Source organism: Symphodus melops, assembly GCF_947650265.1.
Source record: "Symphodus melops genome assembly, chromosome: 22".
Classification (NCBI taxonomy): Eukaryota; Metazoa; Chordata; class Actinopteri; order Labriformes; family Labridae; genus Symphodus; species Symphodus melops.
The window spans coordinates 8937897-8956294 of record NC_136712.1 but is presented as its reverse complement, the minus strand read 5'-3'; the positions used below and the strand labels follow the sequence as shown (position 1 = coordinate 8956294).

The following is an 18398-nucleotide window of genomic DNA, read 5'->3' as shown; positions in this document are numbered from 1 at the left end:
TCTGTGAAGTCAGTAGACAACGATGTGAGGAATGTGTGTTAATGCGGTGGTCCCTAAATGGTGTTTGTCACTTACAGCAGCAGGGGACATATGGCCACCCGGGCGGTGTGGAGGAGGCAGACTCACACACTCTGAATGCATGTCGTCATGTTTGTACTCTACTCGTGATGTCTGTGCAGCTAGTGCATCACAGGTCTTGTGTGGTACGATTAATTTAATTAAATGCTGCTCGCTTTAAAGAGGCCGACTTGTCCGGCAGCTGGGACCTACCTTGCTCGGCGATCTCGATCTCTCTGCGCCCGAAGTCGGCCTGTTTGATGTTTTTGATGCAGAAGTCTCCGTTGCCCTTGGAGTTCTTCTGCTGCTTGTCCCGAGGAGACGTCTCATCGTCAGAGCTGTCCGTGTACGACGCCGCTAGAAAAGAAAATACACAAAATAGTGTTGTCAGTGTGTCGCACATACATTTAAAAAAAAAAAAAAAAAAAAAAAAAAGAAGAAGAAAGGCAGGACACTAAATCTTTCCCTCCACTGTGCTGGTTTGAAGTCTTCAGCTGGTTGCGTTGTCAGAAATCACTTCAACAAGAATTAAGTTGACGGCTTTTTTTATTATTATTTTTATTTATTTATTTTATATTTTATGACATAACACTTTCAAATGAAGCAGTCAAATCATGAGATTTGAATGGGAGTTCTTCCTGCTGGGCTCATCTGGGTGCAAATCTTAAGTTTCTTTGACCCCGAACAGGGATCAATGGGTTTAGCAGCTATCTGCTGTCTGAGAGAGGGATCAAACGCAGGGATCTTTTTTGTTATTATTATTATTATTATTTTTAGGGCAGACAGCCTCAAGCCGAGCAGATCTGGAGTTAAAAGTACTGATGGGACATTTTTGGTTCAGCCAGCAACACCTATCAGGCCGGACTGAGATGATGCACTCTGACACACAGAAGCCTCGACGCCACAAAGACAAAACATATCAGCCGCAATGTCAGCGAGTCGGGAATGTGCTCATGCATCCTTATCCTTCTTCTCTGCATCATCGCCCTTTTCAGGATTCACTGGATTACATCAAACTCTCCATTAAAGATAGCACACGTTTGTATATGTATAAACACACACTCACACACACACACATTGTGTGATGAAAACAATAGTGCTTACAGCTGCATACTTAGTAGAGATGCCCACATGTCTGGTTCGAGCTCTGTGTGTTTTGTGGCCTTCAGGCAGACTCACGACACAGGGGCTGCCTTCTACCTTCCTCTAGAGCAGGTACATGTTGCCAATCATCCTCCTACCAGTCTTTAAAAAGGAACAGAGCCAGATAGGACTGGGTACCTTGCCAGCACTGTAACAATACTGAAGTTAAAAGGACATGCTGTACTGTGCCAGGAGGGAAAAAGATTTTCTTTTGTTTTTTCCAAAAAAAACCAACCAAAAAAAGGTAGTAATCCATGTACCATTTGCTTTTGAAATCTACCATCCGAACAGACAGGAGGAAAGGGGGGGGGGGGGGGGGGGGGGAGTGTGAGCAGAGGAGAGTGTGTGTGTGTGTGTGTGTTGGGAGGGGGGTACTCGCCAGGAATTCTGGGATAATGCAGAGACGGTGTTTAGGTAAAGAAAAGAGACTCTCCCTAATGATCTGAAATCAAACGTTAAGTGTTGGTGTCAGTGATTCTCAAACCAAAGCCGATCCTTAAACACAACTCGAACTACATAAACAACAGAGAGCTCAAACGGGAGTTAAAGGGATACACACGTTTCTGAAAATACGTTCGACTTTAAAATAGACCGTTAAAATTAACGACTGCTGACGATGCGAACAGACGCAAACCATTGAGTGAAAAAAAAAAGTGCTGACTAAGCGCTTTCATCGTGATCCATGAGTAAAAAGATGGTTATTTCAGTCATTGTGTGACGGCCTCAGGCAGCAGCAGAGGGAGGTGATTTCACGAGCTCTTATCTGGTTAAAGGAGCGAGGACAGAGAAGAGAACAGGCTGTGTTAGGAGAGACTTACTGGAACAAATTTAATTCTCACCTTGGAGTGGGACTCACATGGAGGGTGCAGCTTTTAGTAAGAAAAGCAGCACCCTCCAAAAAAAAAAAAAAAAGGCTGGAGTTTAGACTTAAAATATAACATACAGTTGAATAATTCCATTAGGTCAGATTTTCAGGGCTTCAAAAGAAACTTAAAGTCTCCTTCTTTATGAAGTGAAAACAAACAAGTTAAAACCTCTGCTGTAGTTTCAGACTTCAGAGGCTTAAGCTAAGGCTTTATTTCAACTTTGTCAGATTTCTTTCCACTGGTCCTGGTCAGTCAGCTTCAGCCCTGCTGTGCCAAAGCTTGTAAAGCTCTGTTTTTAAAGTCTCTGTGTTGAGCCCTCCGTAACGAGACAGCTCAAACCAGAATCCCTTATTGTAGAGTTGAAGGTTCGCTCATCTGCTTCCTGTTTGAACGTTCACACGTCAGCCGTGTTTAACCGTTTACTGACCACATTGTAAGCTAATGTAAACAAGCAGCTATTCTTTAAGTGGAACAGGACGATTCTGCACCTTCAACAGATCAGCTTTAAATATTAGAGGAAGGATCAGTTTACCCAGTACTTTAGAATGTAAACACTTTCCAGGTCAATTTCTCCTTTCATGGAAGAAAGAACCAAAAAAAGTCAGAATTTGACCCCGGTTGGAAACGCTTGGGAAAAGAAACATTGAATGGTTGTCAAATGTGCCGATGAGAACTCCAAACCTTTAAATCTTTTTTAAAACTTTTTTTTTTTTGGAGCTAGCTGCCCTGAGGGACTCCTCACATCGAGCATTAGTCCATCTGTCATCCATCATAATCTAAAAATACGAGCAAACGCGGTCCAAGCAGCATCATCACACGTACGGATTAATTTATCATGCTAATGGTGTCTTTGAAAAGACGCCCTGTGGATTACCCTGATACGACTGGACATCTACACCAAAAACATGTACGAGTCTGTCAACGTCGTGACGGAAAGAAAGGGGTAAAAGGTGACATCATCATATTTAGTAGAAGGGGGGGAAATCGAGTTTCTGTTAGATGTCGGCAATTTAAAAAAAAAAAAAAAAAAAAAAACACCACTTGTTTCATTTTTGCCATCTGAGAAAAAAAGAGAAACTGAATTCACATGCTGGAAAATACACAGTGTAAACAATGTGCGGTCGCTATGGAAACGCATGAAAGCTGGGTTTATCTTGAAAAAGTGTTTAGCTGGGTAAACAAGGTGTTTGGTAGCCACCGTCTCATCTCTCAGCAGCACAGTCATGAATGGAACCCGGGGATTCAGCTGAATTTATACAACACCCAATACTTCCCAGCTGTCTCTCTCCCCCCCCCCCCCTTCTCCTTTACACCAGCAGCAGCTAATCCTCAAACACAGAGCCCACAGTTTCACATGAACTGCCGTGTCAGAGTGTGAGAATGAGAGCCGGAGTAAGAGCCAACTATTCTTACAGGTGAAAAAATAAAAACACCGAGGCTGACAGGGAGATGACATTTTTGAGGACGTGGTCGACGTCACCGTTTGACGAGAAGGCTGCTGATACGTTGAGCTTTATTAGCTGGAATAAAAATCCAACACAACTCCCAGCATGGTGCGCCAATATAAAGAGAAAAACAAGGCTGTTTTCTGAACAGATAAGACACGCATCTAGCTCCATACAGAGTCAGGTGAGCAACAACAACCAGAAACTCTCTGGTGAGTAGAGTAGGTGTCTGTTCACATGAAACATTCTCATGCTCGCAGGACTGTTTCTGGTGAGACCAAACAACGTTTGTCCTCTTAAAAGGCTCGGGCGTCTTCTCTAAACACGTTTCATGAAATGAAGTTTCCACATCTTTAATATGTGGAAAAAGAAACTCTGTGCAAATATGGATCTCTATAAAAAAGAATTAATCTGCATCCAGTATCGGTGAAGCAAACTAAATGTAAAAGTGTCTCCATGTCACCAGCAGCATGTGTCTGATGGGTGTGTTATTTGAGCTTACCTGAGCTGTAGCTGTCTGTGGACGACTGGGAGATGGAGCGGGACAGAGAGCGGCGGCCGATCTTGGATGGACGCTTGTTGAACTCCTGCTTCTGGTCTGCGAACTGGATCTGCCGTCGGGGAGAAGGAACAGAGATCAGGACTCGGTTCGGATTTTTGTGGTGCGCGTGAACGTGTTCGATAACGTCCTCGCCTTCGTCAGATTTACATTTTACGATACCAACACAGCTAGTAGCAAGTGGGCAAATAAAGCAAATAAAGCTTTTCATCAGTATACATAGCCAAAATACACACACGCTTCACATTGTGTTTCAACCTCCAAAGCTTTTCTCTGGAATCATAAAACACAGATAAAAAGTCTGATAATTACAGGGAACAGACATCTCCGAGGAAGGAGACCAGCTTTGAGTTCACTCTGACTTTTACAGATATCAGCGACAACGACGCGATTATCAAGCAGCAACAAGGCCAAACATGGGGACTCGAGGTACGAGGCGTCGTCCTGCTTCTACGACGGTTCGCCGTGTGTTGTAGTTGGAGCACGACTTCCAAAAAATCGCTTTGTTCATGTTTCCATTACTGCAGGACAAAAACAGACTGTTGCATCATAACTCATGCGCTGATAAATATTGGGGCTAATTGTGAATAGCTCATTGATTCCAGCCATAACATAATAAGAACATTACAGGCAATAAAATGGTGAGTGCATGAAGCATGAAAACGAAAACAAAAGTGGGCCCACATGCAAGGCGAGTTAGTCTACACACGGAGGAGGCGAAATGCTTTAAAAGATTTGATGCAGAGTGGACGTCATTCCTTATTCATGCTCGTCCTTGTTGAACATTCAAAAAAAAAAAAAAAAAAAAAAAAGAAGTAAAAAAAAAAATAAAAAATAAAAATCGGTCTTCGAGTAGGACGCGAAAATATTTTGAGATTTCTATCGGAGAAAAATCACACAAACAAAAACTCTGACAGTCAGACGCGTCCCTCTTGAGTGTTTGTACGTCAGATGTTAGTGTTTTGAGTGTGTGGGTGTCTTCATTCACTCCTTCTTACAGCATTGTAAGACACACGCACACACGGGAGCTGCTGCTGCTCATAACAACGAGCGCTCGAGTCATCAGCAGCTCCTACGTCCACGGTGAAAGAAAAAAAACAACCTCTCTCATTCATCTTTATAAGGCGACAATCATGCTGCACAACAACAACCAACATCTTCCAAAGTCAATCAAAGAAACGGGTTCCTAATACTCAAACTGTGCAAATCTGCTGATTTACTCTCAAGTCTTTTGACTCTGTCGAGCTGATATTCTATCCTAACCTTTATTCTTACCTTTTTTACACAGGCCTCACTGCTCTCCCCGTTCTTTTTCTTCTTTAGCATTGCCACGTAATGTGTGCCTTTGCAGACCCCGTCTGTCAAGGTGCTATCATTTCATAGGCCACCTCTCCTCCCCACCCCCCCCCACCTGCCTCCTTTTTAGCCCCTGCGTCCCAGCAATCCAGAGCAAACTGGTCCAACCATGTGCCGGCAAACACAATGCGATGAATTGTTTCCCCTTTTCCTTTTGTGTGTGTTTTTTTTTTCTTCCCTCCCTCTCTAACTCGGTATTCTTGTTTGTTGATTGTTCCAGAGACTGGGGTCCCTGATTTGCTCACATCAAAACTGAAGCTGAACTTTAAAAACCCGCTGCGAGAGACAGAGACAGAGAGAGAGAGAGAGAGAGAGAGAGAGAGAGACAGAGACAGAGAGAGAGAGAGAGAGAGAGACAGAGACACACAGAGACAGAGAGAGAGAGACAGACACACAGAGACAGAGAGAGAGAGAGAGACAGAGAGAGAGAGAGAGAGAGAGAGACAGAGACACACAGAGACAGAGAGAGAGACAGAGAGAGACAGACACACAGAGACAGACAGAGAGAGAGACAGAGACAGAGACACACAAAGACAGAGACAGAGAGAGAGAGAGAGGGAGAGAGAGAGAGAGAGAGAGAGAGAGAGAGAGAGAGACAGACAGAGAGAGACACACACAGAGACAGAGACAGAGACAGAGAGAGAGATACTGAAATTTGGCTAAAAAGTTGGCTGGCACTTAAAAGTTCTCAAAAAAAAAAAAAGGATGATCATGAATCCTATGAGGGGCATGAATGTGGAAACCATCCAACAGTTGTGTGGACATTTCATTCAGAACCCCAAATGTTGACCTCAAGGTTGCGATTGAGGGAAAAAAAAAAAGAACTCACCAAACACTAGAGGATACATCCTCTCAGTGCCACGAATGAATACAGTAATTATGTGTCATGTTAGTCTCAAAAATGCTGAGCTATCAAGCATCACATCACTTTGTTTTAAGGCATTTTTTTATTGTAGAAGTAAAGTAGTGTCCACACAATGACATGACAAAATCACAAGTGTGCATCACTTGGAGGGCAGATAATGGCTCTAATAAGGCAGAATCCTATAAGCAGCCATCATGGGGCTAATGGTCACTTCAGGTTTGATCAGATGCTGGTTAGATGAGGGGCTTTAGGAGCTCAGGGCTGCATGGAGGGATTGAGTCTCATTTTGGGAGCTCAGAAGGAGGAGGGAAATCGAGGGGCTTATGACATGTTTTTTGGGACAAGATTATCACAGGTTAGCTCAGGACTTAGCGAGAACAGCGAGTACTGCCAGAGAAAATGACACAGTGGTTTTTCGTCGAGACGCTAAAGGGGGGGGGGGGCCGAAATGTTGCGGACGGATCGGTTCTCACCTTCACGGCTCAGCACCTTTACATTAGAGGCAACTTAACAGTTCACGTGTATGCTATGGGAGGTAACGACTTGCTCTCTACAATGATTCATTTTACACGTCAGAGAGCGAAGAACGAACCAATCAGAAGAACCCTTGCAACGGGCTGTACGAGTTTGACTCCATCAGGATCTGAACAGAGACTTAAATACAGATATAACTAAAAGGAAGCAGCAACACTTTGGTGAACTTGCACAGGAGCAGAGTGTCACCGAGGAGCAGATCTGCATGACGCAGCATCTCATCTAAAGCGTGTTTTTCCAAAACACTGGCCGTCGTTTTGGAAAAATCATTATGTGGAGTTCAATGTGTTTGGAATTCTGAGCGCCACAGGGGACAGAAAAACAAATCAATCTAGTATTCGACACTATTGGGTTGGATTTTTTTTTTCACCTCTTATTCTGAATTGAAAGCGTCACATACTTTTATTCTCAGTCAGACAACGCCTCATCGTGATCTCTCTAACCGTGCTCTGCTTTACATTATGGATGGTAACTGATTGGAAGGCTAATGACATGTGAATAATGAATGTTGGGGACCCATGGGAGCTCACCCAGTACTGACCCTTTCCCACTCAGCTTTGTGTTCACGCGACGCAGGGAGCCGATGACATGCAGTTTCTCTTCTTGTTTTAAAAAGTCATCACCGTGGAGCAGAGGGGGATTGTGGGATACGGGGGAGTGAAGCCAAAATGCATGCAGGCCCGCTGGGCTGTGCACATGTACTCGCTTGTTTTTCTACGGATGCATGTTCACAATGCAGATGGCAGCTCAAAATGTTGCTAAGCAACTATTTAAGAAAAAGAGTTGTGGAGCTTGCTTCTTCTCTTTTACCACATTTTAACACTCTTAGTGCTTTTAACAAAATACCCCAAGAAAGAGTTTCACCATCTATTCCTGAGTTTTCATAGAACATTAAAAACTCCTTTTATAATAACCTTAGTACTACATTAAACATGTTCCGGATTTTTCCTGAATATAAGTATTTGATCAGTTAAAAGGTTTCAAACGAGTGTTAGATTAAAAAAAAAAAAAAAAAAAAAAAAGTTATTGTGCTCTCTTTTTTATTTAATACAGAATAATAACATTATGAAGGTGGAGTGATATAAAAAGGGATTATTTGAGTTGTGTGTTGGGATGGCGTAATGGCAGAGCATGGCTCACCTCAGAACACACACACACACACACACACACACACACACACACACACACACACACACACACACACACACACACACACACACACACACACACACACACACACACACACACACACACACACACACACACACACACACACACACACACACACACACACACACACACACACACACACACACACACACACACACACACACACACGATTTGTGTTTCATCTGCTTATTTAACTAAGAGCATGGTAGACACCACAGAGCGACAGGGCAGGGGATCTCTATCTGAACAACATGCACCACGAACACTGGTGGAGGACGTCTGAGCCGCCCCGGTGAAACAACAAACCTCTCCGGGCGAGATCAAAGCTCAACAAACAGGCAGCAGATGGACTGCAGCGGCAAATGTGATGAGATGCGGAGCAATCAGTGCAAAGAGGGCGAGCCCTTCTGATCCTGCAACTTCCTCCAACCTGAATCAAATCTACAGATTTAGCATTAGCATAGTTAGCATTCACAATCACTGCATGACCACTTACATGGTTCAGCATCTTTGCAGATAAGTCCTACTAAAACACTTGAACGTGTCAGAACCAATCCTTGAAATGTTTATAAAAAAAAAAGATACAGAAAATAAGTCGTACATAATTTTTTTAAAACTATAAGCATGAAGAGTAAGCATCCTGTGTTTGATTTTTTCAACACAACCACCATGGCTACTCAGCCAATAAATAACTTCATTTCTTGCCCAATCAGAGCCAACGTTAAGTCGAAAAGACGCTGCTTGCTGTGGTTTGACATTAGTAGTGAAGTGACTGATGAATGCAGGAACAAGAGGCCGCTCGGTCTAACAAACTCACAGTGGTACCTGAACACACGCACAGGTTGACAGCAGGCTCTCTTTTTCTTACGCACATGAAATGAGCAGTAAGGCGTCATCACTGTTGAGGTAAAGCTTTCAAATAGAGGTGATAGACACATAATCCATTAGCTGCAATTGTTACATGTTAAAATGAAAATACAAGATTTCAGCTAAAAAAATAAAATCCTGTTTTGTCAGTTTTATGATTCGTTTGTATTCTCCGACATTAAAAACTGAAAATCCTCACGTTTTGGACTTTAGGTCAACAAGTGATTTGCAAATGTTGCTCCTTTCATAATTTGAAGACATCTGTCGATGAGCATTAAAAACTTTTTTTCCCACCTTTCTGCATGTAAACTTCTGTTTCTCAGGGAAGTTGACTTGGCTCTTTAGTTTTTGTTGGGAGTTGAAAGAATCATCCGAGCTACATACTTTACAAAGACGGCCTCCTCTTATTGCTGAATGTTGATGGGACTCAGGCGGTCTGTCTGCCACGTTGTGTACTCAGCTGGGATACAAGCTGAGGCCATTCAGCGATGTCTTTACAGCTGTGTCCTCTGCAGGGATTCCACACATGTAATAAACTCCTTCCTTCAGGTTTCTGCAGACGACAATGACGATGATGAAGTCTGAATTCACTGAGCTCGTTCTGTGCATTTACAACTGACCCATACCGGAGGGGATCCATGTATTCTTGGTGTTGCCACACCTGTGTCAGAAGATGGAACCTGATCCTAATGAAACACAATCAGGTCAGAGAGAAGCAGAGACCCCTGAGGCAACACAGCACGGGGCCCCTGCCCCCCTCCCACAGCTGGGTCCGAGGTCCCTGAACTCTGCAAAAACATGGATACAGAAACGTCTCCACACTCCTTAACATTGATATCATTAATGCTGTATTACCAAATCTTTTTCTCAAGACTTTGTTTTGATGAATGAAGAGGACTCCTTCATCAGCCTTTCCATCTGCTGCCGAATGTCAAGATTTGAAATTGCACTGATATACAGACAGTATGCAGGATCATGTTCGACAGGGGTTTGAATAGTTAGGGACGAGATTTTGGGATCCTCTCCCCTCTCCCCCCCCATACCAAACTCAAGATCCATTGTGCACAGAGGTAAAACTGAATGAGAGAAACAGTGATTGTCTGACAGAGTGGTGAACTGCAGTTTCATCTGTGTTGCTAACACTCTGCTAACAGCTGCTCCTGCACTTCGTTGTCACAGTAACACCTTTTTCTCAGTCAACTCAATTTGAATAATTATGAACAGAAAAAATTAATCACCTCTGCTGAGAAAACTGAAGTAAAGTTGTTTACACAGAATTCTAAAATGAATTCACTTTGAACATTGTGCAGGACTCGTACACCACACAGGGATCTTAGGATTGAGTCTTATTGGCTGATTGGCTCCACGTAGACTTAAGATTCAGAGTAAAAATGTAAAGCCAGACCGATATGGAATCTTTGGGGCCGATATCGATAACAGGAAGAGAAAAACCAGACACCGATATATTCCAGATCTGTACCGATAGATTCACTTAGGTCGACTTTTTCTACATTGATCCTCAAAAGCTTTGGTGAAAACTTGTGATAATGAAGACGAGATGCTCACTCAACTGGAAAGTAAGCGTGCATGTACGCGTATGAGCACTCAACACTCTGGAGAGTGATCATCCGTATAGCACACTCTGCTGGTGACACATGGTAGGACAAGTGATAGTGTAACACAATGAGATTAATAAAAAGCTATTTGACTGGTGATCTAATCAGTAACATTGTTAGCCGATACTGAAGGTCACTGGATATGTCTATAGGCTGGAATAGTAATGATGTATTTTCGTAGGCCAACCCGAAAAAATGGCTCCAGTGGTTCCTTCGAAAATTTGCCTATGGAATTTTTGCATTGGATTTTGGATCATTGCAGATAATAAGCTCTGTGTCAAACACTCGTTTTTGATACGTAGCCGTTTTGTTCAGCGGGATAATCTTTACAGATAAACATCAATTATATGAAGTTTGAAGAGTTAATGCAGCCGAGAGACGTTATGCTTCATCGATCTCATCATCGGATTTGACAAGCTAGTGAAACGTTAGCTTAATAAGTTGTTTATTAACCTAATATTCACAAGAACACTGAAAAACATGACTAGAAGCTGTAAGAAGGATTAGGGAGAAAGTTCCCAGCGTGATGACGTGTAATGTCTGCAACAACCACTATAGTTTCAGTAAGGTACTCGTTAGCAACCGCCGTTTAAAGTTTGTGTAAAAACTTTAAAATTCACAAGTGGGCTCTTAGCTAACGTAGTTTAGCTCGTCTAACAAAACATCAACATCTCTTCAGCTTGTGTTAACCACCACAGACCTTATTTCAGGGGTCTAACCACAAACCCATTCAAAATCCACATCGACTTTTAGAGGTTAGAACCACAGCGCTAAGATGCTAACTCACTTCCTGGTTTTAGGACTCAAAACTACACCAGTCTATATCGGCCGATATTATGAAAATCGCTTGTCCATATTTTACGAAGGACAGGATGAAGAGACTAAAACTGCCAGGGCCTGCAGAGACCTGTAGAACAGTCCTCTGTGAAGACACCCACAGGGAGAAGAGGGAAGGAAGTGTTCTCCATGAGAGCCCGTGGAGAGGCTGGCTGTTTACACCTCCTCATGATTGCGATCCTCTCGGGGGAAGCCCAGCCTCCGTCGCTGGCAGCACAATCTCAGCGCTCTCACCAAGAGTGCAGACTGAATGAGTGGACGAGGCAGCAGTGGGCGACGAAAGGACAACTTCCATTCACCACTGTGGCGCTGTTGTTATTCATGTGGACCGCTCTCTCAGCCTGATGTTTCAGTCCTTTCAGAGCAGACGTGTTGGGAGCTCTCTTTAAATATTCACTTTGAATAAAATGCATCAACTACTTCACTTATATTCAACACCACCGGAGCAAACGGCTGAACATGCAGGAAGTTGGACAACAAACCAAATCACAAGTGTTCTAGAGAATCGTTTCAATGTCCGCCATGAGAGCTGACAGAAAACAAGAGTTGCTGAAGTGCTGTGTCAACACCTGCTCCGTTCTGGGAAGTTCGCACAGGCCAGGAAATGTCAAACGGCAGACGCACGCAAAGTGTGCGTCAGTGATGGAAGGATGAGTGAAAAAGTTGAGCGTGTGGTCCGTTTTTCTGTCCGGAATCTAAAAATAGTTTGGTTGTAAATGTGTGGGAAAAAAACCCTGGCTTGGCTCTGTAACAGTCACAGTGTCCATGTGAGGATAGCAGAAGAAAACATGATGACTAAACTGAATTTGAAAAAAAAAAAAAAAAGGAGAAACAGGCAGAGAAGATCAGACAAGCTAAGTGCAAAGATGAGTATGCTCAAATCAAAAGCACTGAAGGGCTTTTAATAGCTTTATGTACGGATGCCGACTGCTAAAAGCTTGGGGAAACTTGGTGATAACGGAGAAGCAGAAGGCAGAGAGAGGGAAAGAGGAACGTGTCCTGTTAACGGCTTAACGCTAAAAACCAACGTCTGGAAACATCCTCAAATTCAATCTGAAAAGTGCCGCGGCCAGACTGTCCCAAATCTGGAAGGGGGGGGGAAGCAATATGATAAAATGTAAGTTCTTTTTTAAAAGATGGTGATTTTCAATTAAAAAAAAAAAAAAACAGAATCATTCATTATCCTCGTATGTGTCACTCGTGGTGAGAAGCTCAAAAAGCTGTTTGTCATTATAAGTGTTTAAGTATCCATCCATTAATCTATCATAAGGGGGGGTGGTCCTGAGGTAAAACATGAAGTAATAGAAGAAGGAGAAGATAAAGAAGTGGAAGAAGCAGACTAAGCAACAGAGTCTGCTGTACGAGGCGATAATGAGAATGTTTAGCGTTGCATCAGTGCTGCGTGAGTTCAACAGAATCGCACACACACACACACACAGAGGACGCGTGCAACAAAATGTCCTAACCCAAGTCGGTCCTTAAAGTTACTCTGAGGGCACCAATGAATATAATCTTTATATGAAGGGCAGTAAAAAGAATCTGTTGGCTGTAAAAAGATGATCAAACAGCAGGATGGGAAGTCTTATTGTCCGGGTTCTTTGTTCTCTTTTTTTTATTTGGAAGTGTTAAAGCAGCAGAGGGGATTTGTTAAGCTTTCTCTTCGGCCCTAAAGAGGTTATAAGTCAAAAAAAGAAAAAAAAAAAATCGTCTGTGCTTTTTGGTACATACTCTTCTCCTGCCATAACACTGGCTCTTACGCAGCTTGCCGGGCTGGAGAGTACGCCACAGTTTTATTGTGTGCGTGTTTTGAGGAAGCCCTTGGAATGCACATCAAAGAGCGAGGAAATGCTTTCAGCTCCTATTCCTGGGTTGTTTTTGTGTACAACAATAACTGAAATACGACGTTCTCAAACAGAGAGGTGCCCATGTTTTTTTTTACTCCCGTCTTCACTCTGCGTCTTCACACGTAGGGCTTTGTCCCTTTCATGACTTCTCTGCACTCCCGAATTGAAGCTAGATCCAAACACGATCCCTCGCTAAGCGTAGCCCTCGGAATTCAACTCGCACCGCGTCTCTGCTACACGTCCTGTGATGTGTGATGCCTCAGACAGGTGGCGACGACGACAACAACAACAACACAAATAAAAACAGGAAAGCTTTCACTCTTTTGCCTTTGTGAGCCGTTTCCAGCACGGTCTCAACACCAGTCAGCTTCCAGGCATCGACTTCACTCCTCGGATGCAAACGCGTCCGCGGGACACCGTTAGCCGCTCGTCGTGACGCAGCTGACAGACTGTCATGTCTTGACGCAGCACGCTGGTGTTGATTGGCACATTAGCTGATAATCAGGCCTGTTAGCATTAGCGTCCAGCACTGAACTCACCTCAAGCCGCGCTTACGCTTCATTAGCGTCTTCATTTGGTTGGACACAAAAACTGAACTTTCACTTCTTATTCAGTTTTTAAAATCTTCTCTCAGTTGGGAGTAATTACTTTAAATCCCAGTTAATAACCACTCCCCCCCCCCCCCCCATTCTATCCCTCTTCCTGTATCTTATCCCATCTCCCCAATCCCATTTCCAAGCCCAGCACAGTATAGCAGAGTCCGGGTCTGCTGGAGATTTCTGCCCGTTAAAGGGAAGTTTTTTTCTTGCCACGCTATGACGGATTAAGCTGGGCCCTTACAATATAGCAATAAGTAAGTTTTTTTTTTTTTCCCGGACTTTTTCTGTTTTTATTGTGAGAGACAGAAAGTGGATAGACACGGACATCGGGAGAGAAGAGAGGGGAATAACAAGCAGGAAAGGGCCTCAGGCTGGAGTCGAACCCGGGCCGCCCGCGTGAGGACTATAGCCTCCATACATGGTGACACGAGCGCTGCCACTGCGCGACAGGCGTCCCCAGTAAGTAAGGCTTTTTACCTGCTTTTTGTGTAGTGTCTTTAGACAACACTTGGATATGGATATGGTTTGACGCTGTGCAAATAAAGATCGATCTACGTGCACGTTCGCACAGAGCAAGTTTTAATACTGAATAACAGATGACATTCCAGAAAGTGGATTTGCAGTTGATGCATTGGAGGAATCTTTCCACAATTTAGGCCTTTCTGCAGAGAGAAATGAGCCAACAGTCGACCGCAGCACTTCTAGCACAAAAAATACCCTGAGTCGATGCTTTGCCTGCAATGCTGCTAACAAACTTAATTTACATATACAGACTCACATCTGAGTGCATCACTCCATCAGCTCCTAGTGCATTACTTTGGAACAATTAAAGCGAGAGGGATGCAGGACTCTGGTTACAGTTTGAACAGAAGGTAATCATTCATGGGCTCGCAGGACGATCTAACCTGCCACCAAAGAGCCAAAGAGTACGTTTATTGGTGTCATCAACACTGGTTGTACGTTTTGGCTTGCGTAATAACTAATTCTGTGAACCACTGGCACTTTGAGTCATAAGCCAAGTTACTGTCTAACTCTTAAGAAACACATGCAGACGGTGGAGCCCCCCTGTTTATTCTCACAGTGACGCTCTGGGGGGGGGGGGGGACTGGAAGTCACAGCTGGGCCATAACAAAAATATGTAGTGAAAAGAGAAACTCCAGCATCTTAGATAAGAGAGACGTTCTGGTGAATATGTCCCTCAGTGAAGATGGTAGGTGAAGGTCAATGTAATGACCTTGAAATGCCATTGGGGGGGTAAGGGGCTTTGTCAATATGGTTGTGTTTTCCACTTCCGGAGCAGTAGTGCATGCACTTATCCAAAGTGTTTCATGCGGGATTCAACAGGCTGCTACACGGTCTGTCTTCCGTAAATCCTGCACATTCAAAACCGTGAAAGGAAAAAAGGGGCTGCTGCAGTTCTCCTCCTGCCATCCAATAGAAGAGGAATCCCTGACCACCCTGACCAATAGAAGTGAGAAAAAGGAAGCAGCAAACAGGAGGTGGCGCGTGTGTATGTGTGTGCGTGTCAGAGCACAGCTAGGGCGCCCGAGGGTGGCTGTGATGTAAGAATGGTTCCTGCTGATTTATATACACAGACAAGTGCTCAGACTGTAAATAATGGCGCGCGCACACACACACACACACACACACACACAGTCACGCAATTACAAACGCATACACTTGCTAGTTACTGATCCCACATGCAATTACCAGTGGCTCAACACGTGCACACACACACACAGCAGCGTATATGTGGCCAGAGGCTTGGTGCCAACAGAGGCCTCCCCGCTCGTCCGTGCAGCCACGTCACCATGAGCACTGCAGGAAGTTGTTCCAGCTCTCTAACCCTACACACTGTGTCAGCATGTATAGATATAATGTGAAGGCACACAGAGACGCATTACTGTATAGAGATGAAAGGTCACGAGTGCCTGCTGCTTACTGCTCAACAATTTCTGCTTGGGGTGGGGAAGAGCACAGCCACATGTTTTGTTGCATCACTTCCCCCCCCCCCCAGGGGTGTGCACATTCAGTCGGCTACACGGTTAACGGCATAACCCCATAACGGGATGGCGCAATAATTATCAGGTGGTTTAACTCATTATTAACAATTTTATACATTGGCCCCCTAAAGCCAGTTTTAGTTGTGTTAAAAGTGCCAGGCATCCATCCGCCACCAGCAGCTCCTGATAATGGGCCTGCTCTCCACGTTCTACATTACCCAGAGCGGCACAGTGAGCCGAAAGCCTCTTTCAGAAGCCGTTAAGGATATTGCACTTGTAATGAGAAACTTGAACATAAAAATGGACTCAGTCAACGGCTTAACCTGCAGCTATGTAAGGCTGAACTTTGGCACAGCTGTGTGATTAAAGTAAATGGGAAGTGGACTCGGGCTCGTATTGCACTTTCCCCCCCCGTCTTGTGACTAACTCCATGTCACACCTGCACACTCACACTGACGGCGGCGGTTGCTGTGTGAGGCGTCGATCAGAAGTCATCCACATTCAAATGGGACCAAATCTGGGGAACGCTAGCGATCCGTCAACCTTCAGACAACTCTACCGACTGAGCCACACGTTGACCATTCCACCCTGCCGTCCACATGTGTTCAGTTCTGGCTCTAAAAAAAGGAAAACGAGACTAAACCCAAGACATCAAGTCAGTAATTGAAACATAAACGCTGGTGTCAAGCGGGTTACATCCACCTCATACGATAAGTCAAAGGTTTTGAACTAATACCCATTGTTGGCATGCTAACATGCACTGCTGGTTGAAGTGTTGCGCAGTCTGCATTGGGACTTGCTGCAAGGTCAAACTGACCTGAATAGGAATGTCAGACAATTACTTAATAATGAGAATCAAACTCGTTTCAATATATTGAGAACAATAAACATATGTGTGAAACGTCCAATCCATTCAGAAGTTGACTTATTTGAATCTGGACCTAAATGAAGTACTGCTCAATAATACAATCACTAAAGCTGGTTAGAAATTGTAAACTTGAGCTTAAGTACGTAAGCTACCTAAATGCTATATCAAGTCAAAGACGGTTAGAGGAGAAGGAGTTAATTCCCATCGAGCGGGTCCAACCGACTGCTCGTGCTTCCTGAACACTTGCAGAGCTGCAACAGAATGTCGGAAAAAATGCAGGCCTATCTAAAGTGCGCGCCGCACACTAGAAGAGCTGTCTTTGTGATACGGTCCGATAGTCACTGTAACAACCAGGGACACTGATACGAGAAGGGAACAGACAATGAATGACTGGCTTAGTGACAGATTAAACCCGTACTGCGTCCGAACGGAGAGGGCAGACAACAAACCCGGGGGGCTTTCTCTAACTTTACTGTTTTACTCTTGCGTGACGCTGAACGGGGCACAGGCGTCACGTGACTTTGAGAGACGAGCTCGAGCTTTCACTTGCGCGTTTGAATTTCTTGCGAGTAGATCTGCTAAAGACGAGGACTTTGAAACTCATCGAAGCCACATTATTGTCAACGAAAATTATCCACAAATAATCAAAACTATCCGGTTTAGCGGCCTCTCTTGTACATGAACAACTGTACACCCTTTTTTCTCCCAAGCAGGGCACAGGTAGGAGCAAAAAGGCTTCTGTGAATTTATTCCATTCACAATAATAGCAGATTGATCAGCATTATGATTGATCACATAGTTTAAACATCGATGCTTTCTAACTCTATGCTTCTCAGAGAGAACCATGCACACGTGTACAGACTCGTTGATGGAGTAATGGATCGGTGTTACAGAGATTAAACATGCGAGCTGCATCTACTGTAAATATCATCCACTCATCTGTTCAGCCGTTCAATCATCCGGTCGCCGTCACTAAACGCTTTCTATCATGTCGGCCTATTTTTCCCCCACCACCGAAGGAGTCAATCAATCCTTTCACTGGGATTGGAAAAACAAAAGGACTTCTAACGGCATGAAGCTCAATGGAACAGTGCCATCCGAAGAAAGCCAAAGATGTAAACGGAAAATACCAAAAGAGTTAATCAAGTTGTCTGTGTCTATAATTGCTAGTGTGCGTTTGTTTGTGTGTGGGGTCTCTCCTCTTAAATTGCCATAAATAGCCCTCATTCCCTGTGGAGGAGGTATAATTACATCTAAGGCTCACAGACCAGGCCTGGTGCTGCTCTATTTCTGAATTATCCCAACATGAGGGTCAGTGATTGCTTGTGTTAAAAAGACTGAGGGCATTTTTTTTTTTTTTTTTTTTTTTTTAAGTGGTTATTACTTGTGCTGGATTTTGACGAATAACGTTGAACATTTTCAGCAGCAAGAGAATTCATTGGAAAAGCAGCAGTGGTGTGGCTTGTATTGATGAATGGAAAAAAAAAAAAAAAGTGCCCAGCTGGGTCTTTAAACCCATTTCAGATGACTGATTTTAAACAATAATCCCCATCTCTAATCAATCCCCAGTATACTATCAATGATTGAACAGACAGCAACCAATCAAACTCAATGAAAGAACAGAAACTAGGAGGAGCCATGAGCTGATAAAAAGGATACAAAAACCTGGTGGACAGCTAAAATAGGTGTTAATATGCACATTACTTAGGAAGGAGTAAACAGCTCATAGCTTGATATAAAGCGTAAGCCTTTAAGCTACTTTCCAATAA

At 43.8% G+C, this 18398-nt stretch overlaps 1 protein-coding gene across 1 annotated transcript in view; it reads right to left on the bottom strand.

The window, feature by feature from the left end:
• ahcyl2b (adenosylhomocysteinase like 2b) overlaps positions 1–18398 on the bottom strand; it is a 36492-nt gene that overhangs the window by 9883 nt on the left and 8211 nt on the right. The window contains exons 2-3 of the mRNA XM_079334573.1: positions 4014–4122; positions 271–414 (exon numbers count right to left, since the gene is read on the bottom strand). Of these exons, the coding sequence (XP_079190699.1) occupies positions 271–414; positions 4014–4122 (253 nt within the window). The remainder of the gene's footprint in view (positions 1–270; positions 415–4013; positions 4123–18398) is intronic.